Source organism: Dryas octopetala, chromosome 1 (assembly GCF_963921425.1).
Source record: "Dryas octopetala chromosome 1, drDryOcto1.1, whole genome shotgun sequence".
NCBI classification, from domain to species: Eukaryota; Viridiplantae; Streptophyta; class Magnoliopsida; order Rosales; family Rosaceae; genus Dryas; species Dryas octopetala.
Window position 1 is genome coordinate 21723670 of NC_141366.1, and position 11106 is coordinate 21734775.

General features: G+C 37.0%; 1 protein-coding gene across 1 annotated transcript; it reads right to left on the minus strand.

Annotated features, from left to right (window-relative positions):
- Positions 1–5776: 5776 nt before the first annotated feature.
- Positions 5777–10905, minus strand: LOC147299126 (bifunctional nitrilase/nitrile hydratase NIT4B). Its single transcript, XM_086228187.1, has 5 exons — positions 10628–10905; positions 9976–10155; positions 8020–8313; positions 6946–7227; positions 5777–6236 (listed from the first exon to the last, which is right to left on the minus strand). The coding sequence occupies exons 1-5, from the start codon at positions 10767–10769 to the stop codon at positions 6082–6084; spliced, it is 1053 nt and encodes a 350-aa protein (XP_086084313.1). The 5' UTR covers positions 10770–10905; the 3' UTR covers positions 5777–6081.
- Between the last annotated feature and the right edge of the window lie 201 nt (positions 10906–11106).

Sequence of the window (11106 nt, forward strand, 5' to 3'; positions counted from 1 at the left end):
TGAGCTCACGATTTTACAAAACATTTTTCGAACCTCGAAGTTAATTTTGGTGAGTTATTTAGATTTTAAGTGATTTCGGCGAGCCATCGAGAAACAATAAAAATTAAGAAAAGGCCAGTCTTGATTTTAGTCTTGTTGGAAAGATCTCGGGTTAACGAGCGCGAAGACGCAAACGAAACATGATTTTTTCTTTTTTCTTTTTTCTTTCCTTTTCTTTTCTCTTCCTTTTTTTTTTTCTTTCCTTCTTCAGTTCTCATCTTCTCTTTCTCTCTCCTAGTCCCTCACTCACTCACTCCCTCCTCCTCCATGTTCCCTCTCTGCTCCCTCTCCCTCCCACTCCCCAATCTCCCTCTCTTCCTCCTGTCCCTCCCCGGATCTCTTCTCTCCCTCCGATGACGACACGTGCGGCTCTGCCTCTTCCTCCCTAATCTCTTCTCTCCCTCCGGCGATGGTGATAGCGGCGGCTCTGCCTTCGCGAAATTTCGAAGTTTTTGGTTAATTTTCGAAATTTTGGCTAAATTTTCTGAAATCTAAACAAAAATGATTGGGTATTTTGATAAAATTTCCCCCTCCCCAAAAAACGAAATTTTCTTCCATATGAGTAAGTGTATTACCAAGATAGTAACTATACATGTTTAAGGAAACTCATGTAAGAGAATATGGCATGTTGTCATATATTGAAAAATTATAGCCTTGTGTAAGTGCTTATAAGGGTCTTAAGTCTTTTTTAATTGGTTTTGGGATGGATGATTTCCTTCAAATCACACGTTGCCTTTATATACATATTTGGATCAATAGGAATATAATGGTAAAACAAACCATTCAAATGAAACTTTGTATATATATATATATATATTGAGAACTATTGCATTGAATTTTTAAGAGCTCTAATTGATATATAATTTAGCAAAATTACACTAAATAGCCTATGTTGGGGCTTGACTTACTTTTTTAACTTTTTTATTTTGTTTATGGGTTTGATTACAACCTGCTAGTATTTGATTGATATAGAATTTGAGTTTGTTCGTCAAAAGATGAACTTGTTTTCTTCTCCATTAAGGCTTAGTTTGGTATTGATGTGAGAAAGAACAGTTGTGAAGTAGAACAATTGTAAAGTAAAGTCAGTTGAAAGTAACGTAGTTGAGTGTTTGGTAAATTATGTTTTCAAAAGTGTCATGAGTACAAAAAACAGTATCAAGGTGTTTGGTAAATTTTAATGTAAAACTGTTGTAGTTGTGTATAATTACTAAAATGGACATGATGTTGATTTTGGATGAAATGAGGGATAACCCTTTTTCATTTTGAATAAAAATTGAGGGTATATTGGGCAACTCAAAATTTTTATTAATAGTGCCCACAACTTTCATTCACAACAATTTTGAAAAGCATTTGGATAGCTGCTTTTCAAAATTGTAATGAGTGACCTAGAATTGTGAGACATTATAGCTTTTACTTTTATTACCAAACACCAAAGCTGTTGTGAGCTAATGATCTAGAATTATCATCTACAATAGCTTTTGGTTGTCTAACTACGTACAATCCCAAACGGGCCCTACTGTTATGGATTTTTTTCAAAAAAAAAAAAGTCAAATATATGAGTTTGTTCATCAAAAGATGAACTGGTTGCAACTACTTTAGATGGTGCTACAATAAATTTTTGTCCACATGATCGAGGAGTTTTCTTTTGTGAAATCCTGAGGGGTATTTTGGTCTAAAATTTTCCAAAGAGCTATGAAAAGAAACATTTTTCCTACCAATGCTATAAAAGTAACTCACCTATTAAAATTAGTTATTTTATAAAATTAGCTTATAATTTATTCAAGAGTTTGAATATGTTCCAACCACATTAATTTGAATGCAAAGGACTTACTGAGCTTATTCTTTAGCTTTATGATCTTGTCACTGTCTTGACCTACGATCAACATATCATCAACATAGAGAAGAAGCTAGTATGATGTATTCACCATCAGAGTACCTTTTCACAAAGATACAATGGTTTGCAGTTGTCCTTCGATATCCATGCTCAATCATGAAGGAGTCAAACTTCTTGTACTATTGTCGTGGTGCCTGCTTTAGTCCGTACAAGCTTTTCTTTAGTCTACAAACTAGATTTTCTTTTCCTCTTACTTTGAATCCTTCTAGATGCTCCATGTAGATCTCTTCCTCCAGATCACCGTGAAGAAATGCGATCTTTATGTCAAGTTGTTCAACCTTTAGGTTTAAGTTTGCAGTCATCCCAAGTACAACCCGAATGGATAACATCTTCACCACAGGTGAGAAAAATTCTTCAAAGTCAATTCTCTTTCTCTGACTAAAACCTTTCACGACTAGCCTTGCCTTGCCTTGAACCGGGGTCGTGAGCTATTCTCTTCAGTCTTCAATATGTACAACCATTTGTTCTTGAGTGTTCTTTTACCTTCTGGTAGTTTCACCAGATCATATGTCTGATTCTCATGCAAGGATTTCATTTCCTCATGTGGAGGGTATCTACTGGAGGGTCTCCGTTCTTTGGTTGATCTTTTAAGTTAAGACTAAATCGGTTGTTCTGGAGGGTCTTGTGCTTCTTGCACATCATCAGTTGTATCATTATCAACTTGTTCATCCGCTATGAGGCCATAGACTGCATCACCAAAATCTTCAATTGCATCTCCCTCGTCATCATGCTTTGTGCTTGGAGGAACTTGATCCATATTTTCCAGTTCTTCTCTAGGATGATCATGCTTTTCAGTTTTCTGAATATCTTCGAGGTTCTGGTCTTCAAAGAAGACAACATCTCGGCTTCTGACAATCTTCTTATTGACAAGATCCCATAGCATGTACCCGAACTCTTCATTTCCATATCCCAAGAATATGCATTCTTTTGACTTGGTGTCGAGCTTAGACTTTTCATCTTTGGGAATGTGAACAAATATATGCTCTGCATCCAAATACTTATAATTGTTTTTATGTGACGCCTTTTCAATTCGAAAACTTGTTTTGCACGTCACTGTTCTGAGGAAGAAAGGTTGATTAGATCAACCGCAGTCATTAGAGCTTCACCCCAAAAGCCATGGTGCCCAATGCTGCTGCTGCTGCAGAATACTTATTTACAAAGCAGCAGCGACCGCCTTCTAATGCTAAAGGGAAGGAAGCCATGTCAATGTCAGCGAGAAAGCTTGCAGCCACATTGTGGGAGATCAATGAAGTCCCTTTGAAGAAGAAGAAGGATCCCAAAGTCACCAAAGATGGTGGTATTGTTAAAATGCCATCACTACCAGGTTCCTTGCAGCCAAAGCTATCAGATCCATCATCCTATACTCCTATTTCCAAGATGGGGTTATTTTATTTTGTGTGTGTGTCTGTTTTTTTATTCTTTTTCTTTTTCTCTGGTGGATAAAGTTCTGGTTTCACAGGATTTATGTCTGATGTAGTGAAAATTTTGTTTTCGTTTTTGTTTTTCATATTAGACAGTAACAAAAATCGCACAATTCTTGTACCGAAGGAGTGTGATATAAGTCTGTGCCATCAGTTTTTGTATGAGGTTTTTTGTAAGCATTCAATTGGGGCACATGTAGATGCTTTAGTTTTTCTAGCTACGAAGAGTTCTGTTCATCAGTTCTTGCTGATTTATTGTAGGGTTAGTTTTTTTTTTTTGAGAAAAAAATATTGAATTCAAAGTTTATTTTATTTTTGGAAATTTTGCAGAGGAAAAATGGATTTGGAGGTGCTGGACACCAGAGAAGATTGTTAGCCGTTTCTCATAAACTTCATGTGATTAATCACTATATGGGCGATTTTAAAACTCAGAGGCAGTGCCAGTTTAGTGGAGGTAAACCAATGCATATCAATCAGAATAATCTTTTATCAGTAAAAAACAGGGACATATTGTGTCGTTTTGGGGATGTTGTTTTCCTTTTTGTGTCAAAAGGGAATAAAATTATGAAAAATGACAAGAATATGTTGACAGTGATTCTCAAAAATTAGTCCCCCAAGATTTGTCTGATAATCGTCCATCACATAAATATCAACAATAGTTTTCTGGGTTGTCATTTTCAATGGATAATAGATTTTTAAAAGTTCATTTTCCGTTTCATCGTTTTCATGCGTAAAACACTTTGGTATTGCTATGCACCAAACACATTCTTAGCACTTCAAGAACCAATTTGTGCTTTTCTCCTCTAATATATGTCTTTGTAATGCATTTGTTTGCATATGCCTGCATATATTTTTTGGTCGGACACAGTTTAACAGGGGAAAGCATGTAGCCCTTGGCAACTAGAATGTTTGTTACTTTTGAGCACATCAATTTTGAAACACTGAGAATATGTTAAAGATAAGCCTGCAGTTGGCTCCCTAGGGTTTCTATAGTGAATTTCAAGGATGAGAAAGAAGTACACTGTACACATGTTGATTGCATATCACAACGTGCAGGTCAAAGATCAATCTTGTGGGTATCACAGACCTTATATTATCTGATACAAAAGTAGTACCAATCCATAGCTTTGACAGTACAACTCGCAAGTACCAGTCCTTGTCCATGAAGGATCCTGAAAACGGAGAGTGTGGAAGTTAGACGGCATTGCTGAAGAAATCTAGGCATTCATCCCAAAACCAATTGGCAATGGGAGAAGTAGCCCAAACCCTTATAAGCCACTAGCAAGGCCCTCACATCTTCAATATGAGATTTCTTTCAACACGGCCCCGCACGTGTGGCGTCATTTAAGCCTAACACATGGACAATTTATATTGGGATGTGGGAACACGTGTGGCCGATAGGCGCATCACGTGGATAACCTGCTCTGATACCATGAAGAAATATAGGCATCCATCTCAAAACCAATTGGCAATGGAAAGAGTAGCTCAAACCCTTATAAGTCACTAGCAAGGCCCTCACATCTTCAATGTGAGATTTCGCTCAACAATTGCAGGAGAGTGATTCAAATCCCCAGCTAGCAGGAAGAAGAGGTCAGTGCCAGGGTCAAGAGAATATAAATGTTTTCCTGTCATTTAATTTATTCCCACTGAGCAAGCTTCTCTTGTTCTTGTTTCTTCATAGTTTGCCACTGCTTAAATTGTTTGCATCAATCAAGTTCGATGTTACAGAGTGAACAATTGTACATACAATTTTATGCAAAGCTATATGAATCCAATATAATTTTATTTGTACGTTTTGAGTATCTGTTCGGGATCCTTTCGGAAAGTCCACATTCCAGTACATAAATATTATAATACATTCAGTTTCGAGTTCTAGGAGGCTAAATGAGGAGAACAAAATAGTATTACCATACATTTAGGTGTTTGGTTCAACCAAAAAACCCGAGCACACTACTTTGCATTCTGCATACATGACATCTTCTGCAGTGTACCTTCATTTGCTACACTTTCCTCCATGACAGTTTAAAGTTTTGTTCGCCGAGTGTGAGTGTCTGGTTCTAGTAGAAAATATATGGACCCCACCACATAATAGTGGACCCCACCTCCCTCAGAAGAGGAATCAAGGACACAAGAGGCTGAGACAGCTCCTCCAAACCCAACATATGCTGATGCCCCATCTTGGCCAAACATACATTCTTAATTTAATTGCCATCTGATATTCTATTTAAAAAGGGAATTTAAATAGACAGTCAATTCTGATATTCCATTTTAATGACTCCCAACATGTTTGGGGAAATTCACCACTGAACTTGATTCTGATACAAGGTAAGACAGTCCATAACCACATCAATTTCAACTTCATAAGTAATAACCTATTTTTTTCAGGTACTCAGTAAGAATAATTCACATTTGACAAAAGAGAAACAGATAACCATATCAATTTCAACTTTATTCAGATAACAGATAACCACTGAACTTGATTCTGATACAAGGTAAGACAGTCCGTAACTATATCAATTTCAACTTCATAAGTAATAACTTATTTTTTTCAAGTACATATCGGTAAGAATAATTCACATTTGACATAAGAGAAACACATACCAAAGCAAGAAAAGGTCTGGTCTACAGAGAATATACACCAACAATCACATGTCTAACAAAGGGTCATCACATTATTAGTGAACCTTTTTGCAAACTACACTCGGATGGAATACTGGTGATAACCAACTATGACTTTTGTGAGACGTCAGTCTTTGCCGAGGCTGAAGTGAAAGTAACTGGAATTGTTGGATGGTCCCTCACAATCAAGCTAAGCACTTCAGGCCGTGAATAGTGTCCAACCACATCGAAATCAAATTTCGCCCTTGCTATTTCTCCAAGATCTAAGCACCATTTGGTCATTAACAAAATCAGAGCTCCATTCTTTCAAACAAAAGAAATAAAAAAAGAATCTCTCTTCATATCAATATTTTTTGTTTGAACTTTTAATTTTACAGTGTCACTATATTAGGGTCTTCAATAAAGGTAAAGTAATTTGGTTTGACTTCACACCAAATTTGACCCATGACTAAACTTAATTATATTCCAACTAGGTGCATTTATAGGGTCATGCTAGACTTAGGGCAGGTCAATATAACTATTTATGGGGATACTCAAGCTTTTGACAAACCCATTAAACTGTATTACTTCAGATCATCCATCAAACAACATATAGCCTAGATCAGACAGTAAACAATAAACTAAGTTATACCAATCTTTCTTAGAGAGTAGTGAAAATACAGAAACATCCCTCTTGCTTTCAAAAACTCTATTGACCTCCCCTGCCATTTCAGATTCTAGAGAAATTACTTCTTCTAGAGATAGGGTTCTCAAGTTTAAGAGAAATGTCGATACTTAGGGATGTTAACTTAGTTCTGAAAATAGAATGGCGGGTTCCTGCAATTTCGCTTGAGGTTGAGGTTTCTTTAATTCCAGTAAACCTCAAAGGGATTCAAAGGGACATTGGTATGATTTACTGAAAAGAAAATTACCAGAGTTTGGCAATATAGAAACTTAATTGATGTCAGAAGAGTATATAAACAGATGGCATACCAAGATCTGCTGAGATGAGAGCCTCCCCATCATAATTGGGTCCAGCAAGAACAGCGCCTGAAGGTGAGATAATGACACTGCCTCCAGCACAGACAACAGAATCTGGTGTAAGTTCCACTTCTGTGCCTGAAAACACATATTCTGGAGGAGGGGGGTAGTCTTTCCTTCGACAGAATTGATTAGCTGACAAGACAAAACACCCACCCTCCATAGCAATATGAGTCATTGATGCTTGCCATAAATCCCTGGAATCAGCTGTAGGAGCACAATATATTTCAATGCCTACACACAACAAAGCATCGTACATCAGTCTAAGTATCAAAGATTATTGTATCAAAAGTGGAACTAAGAACACATTTAGATTCCGCCAAGCAAATCATGCAGATGTATAGACATTCATGCTCACTTTGAGCAGAAATATTTTATCAATTAAAAACACTTATAGATGGTCTTCCGTCTTTAAATGAATACAAGTAGCTAGGAAAATCTTGTAGAGATTGAATGGATACAATGCCAACTTTCTTAGAAAAGTGAGATTATGCCACACATGTTGTAGAAAAGGGCCTGGGCAGACTGTTCTTGGTCTTCAGAGAAGAAGTATTAATAAAGCCTATATCTTAATTTAATTTGAATCAATCTGAAAGACAAAATACTCCACACATTGCACAGGAACCTAGGAACTGGTTCAATCCAGCATAAAGTACTTAATTCAGCCACCCAGTGGGCCAAATAATATTTTAAACTGAAACCAGCCTATATAAAAGTCAACTCTACTTATTGAACTTAAACTTGCATGGCAAGGCATGAAAACTGGAAGAAAGCAGTCTCAAACAGGGCCATAGCCCAGAATAAAAGCAAGCAATCCAGATGGCTATAGCGCCACCCATCATAAGTCATCCTACTCATATAACACTGAAATAATCATCAAATTATGAATTCCAAACTTGGAAGATAGTAGAAAACAATTGCGGTTGAATAAGCACATTAGAAGAAAATTGAAGTATTTAGAAAAGTGAGTCAAAATAGTTTAGGTCAAGTGTGGTATTTCAAAATTTCCAAGCCAAAGTAACTAACCTTTAGCATACATTGCTGTCCTTAGAAGTGGCATCTTATTTTCCCAACAAATGGCAGCACCTATCTTCCCAATTGGAGTCTCGAAAACAGGAATTGTAGATCCATCTCCAAATCCCCAAATGATTCGCTCCAATGCTGTTGGCATGACCTTTCGGTGCTTTCCGAGGTAGCAACCTTGAGAATCGAAAAAAAGAACAGTACAATAGAGTGTATATCCATCTCTCTCTATCACACCCATTACCAAGAATACCTTATACTTTCCCGCCATTGCTGCCAGTCGATCAACTTCAGGACCTGCATTAGTTAATAAAAATTGTGAAACTACATATTCATATGTACACAGTTTCATAAAAATAGTTAAATTGGGTCCAATAATCACAGTTTTAGCATCCATTATCTGTCTTCATTTTGATTTAAAACCAGAAAAAGTTATAGCATGCCTCGCCAAAATTATTAACACTTAATGCTCCAATTCCACAGAAGGCTTGAATTTGCCCATTACAAAATAAGTAAAACTTGGATAACTTCTAACACAATTTAGCTTGTAAAAACAATGTGCTAAATAGAGGTGTTAAATCGGCCTTATCTGGCGAGCACAACCCATTTAATTTAGGCACCTTTCGTGCCTCTCTACATGCTTGCCTTGATTAGGCCATGCCATTCTTGTGAGGTTTTTTTGGAGAGATGTAGAGAGAGAGAGAGAGAGAGAGAGAGAGAGAGAGAGAGAGAGAGAGAGAGAGAGTTTGTATGAAAAATGGAGGGGTTGGGTATTTACAAGGGAACAAAAAGTAAAACATGCAGAAAAGAAAAGAGAACAAAAAAGTAACAGCCAACAGCTCTAAGAGTCGTTGGCTGGTCTGGTACAGTCATATATATGTGTTTAAAACATATGAACAAACAGGCGGGCTTGACAATCATGCCAGGCACGAAATACTAGGCAGCATGGAGAGGATAACTGTGTGGTGCCATGCCACTTTTAAATGAGGTGGACCCAAACTATGCTCATGCCAGTCGAACCGTTTTACACCTCTAGTTCGAAATCTTAAGTTGTATATGCATCAATAAAAATTTACAGCATAGATAAGGAATCTACATATTCTACATGTTTAAGATTGGGATGAAGTATCAAATGGTGCCAAACAGATAACAACCAGCACACACAGAATGATCACCAATTGCATTAAAGGGCAATGGTGAAATAAAGTGGATGATTTGTGAGGGACTGCAATATTATGTGAATTAAATTTGAGGGTAAAATCAAAATATATAACTAGTGAAGATTTGGCAGCTTCAATAAGAACCTGCAGAAGTTCAATATACTAAACACTTTCACCTTCGGAGACATTGTTCTCATCGGCTACAATTAACAGACCATTAGATATGCCGAAACTTCTCATGCCAAGCACTAACTCCTTTTTTTTTTTACAAATAAAAATAGTTAAGATTCTCAGTTCGATTCCATGCTTTGAGAAAGCATTTTTCCACAAATTTTTTGATAAGTGGAAAAGATGAGATAATAGTATAACCAACAAGAAAGAGCAAAAATTTGAAACCTTTTCCTTTTTTTTTTTGTTGTTGTTGCATCCAAATACTCAGTAGACTAACTTTCCTCTAGAATATAATTTTCATAGGAAAAACAAACATAAGTTAAATCTCTTCACTTCAGCAAAGCAAAGAACTTATAGTTATAGCAAAAAAATAGTTGGGTTTGAAGCTTAACCACAAACAGACATTTCACGGCACCCATTGCATTTCTTCACTTCAATAAAGCATAGAACTTATAGCAACAAATAACTGAATTTGAAGTTTAACCTCAAACTGACATCTCACTGCACCCATTACATTTCAATTTGCAGCACTCAATCACACTGGGCATTCAGATGAATTCAATTCATTTCAGTTTCTCATGCATAACCAATGCATCAAATCATCAAAAAGGAAAAAAAGTGGTTTTACCAGGTACATCAATCGCTGCAGCATGATACTTTCGGAACTCTTCTTTACCCTTAGCTGTTCTGTTCCCAATGACAACACCAAAATTTGACCCACGCGGATAACCACCTACAAATGCTTCAGGAAACACAACCAGCTGGGATCCATACCCAGCTGCTTCAGCCAACAATCTCTCAGCCTTATCTGTGCATACAATCAGAAATGAGAGCCACCAAACTATGAAGTATGAACATGTTCAAGTTAAATAAGAAACATGAATGCAGCTAATGTGGATTAGAGGAAAATCCTATGTCCAAAGGTTATCTGCCAATATAGTCAGGAATCGAAAAAAAAAAAACCCAAAGAGAATAACATCTGAAAAATTATGCTATCAGCAATTATGCACCCTTTTCATATCAAACAGAATTCAGCCTAAATTGAATAGAAATGGGTAACACACAACAAAGTTGCAGATATAAAACCACAGTAATCTTGAGCATGCAGCATTGGATTATACTCATTTTGAACAGTGAAACAATAAACTCGATAAGCCAAAAAGTAATCAACGTTCTCTTCCAAAACCCAAAAGAGAAAATTTAAAAAATCTTGATGGGGAAATTTATACAAACACAACACTGAAAGTGAGTGCAGAGAAGTCAAGAGTTGGAGAGAGGACCTAGAGTGGCAGGGGTGTCGTAGAAGACAGTGGAGGCTTGGACCACGGTGGCTCGGACAGTGGGTGCGGAGGAGTCAGTACCCATGTCAACCTCCGCGAACAGTGGGCCCTCGTTCACTGCTGTAGATGGTACCAGAGCCATTTTATCTTTCTTTCTTGTTTTCTTGGTCGTGGTTTGGTTGGTTCTGCTCTATGAGGGTGGCCAATCAGTTTGTATGTTCCTTTTGTGAGTTTGGATGCTGGCAGCTGACTCACTTGTGTGTTTGCCTGTTTGGAAGGTTGAATTTGGACCGGACGTTTCTAGAGTTTCCATTTCCATGAATGGCATCCAAATCTATTAAAATTGGGTTGTGACGAGGAAAAGTAATCTGCTGTCACTTTTGTCTGTACTTTCCTTTACCTATTTAGTGTAAATACACGTCACAAAAGTATGAGCATTTACTGGTGGATCATAGATTATCATCGTAATAATGTCACAA

Bases quoted from the DNA above. Each gene is read 5' to 3' on its own strand.
- LOC147299126 (XM_086228187.1), bottom strand. From the start codon at position 10,769: ATGGCTCTGGTACCATCTACAGCAGTGAACGAGGGCCCACTGTTCGCG. The intron at 8,314-9,975 runs GTAAAACCACTT...TAACTAATGCAG, and splicing joins TGCAGCGATTGATGTACCTG to GTCCTGAAGTTGATCGACTG. The intron at 7,228-8,019 runs GTTAGTTACTTT...TGTTGTGTGTAG, and splicing joins GACAGCAATGTATGCTAAAG to GCATTGAAATATATTGTGCT.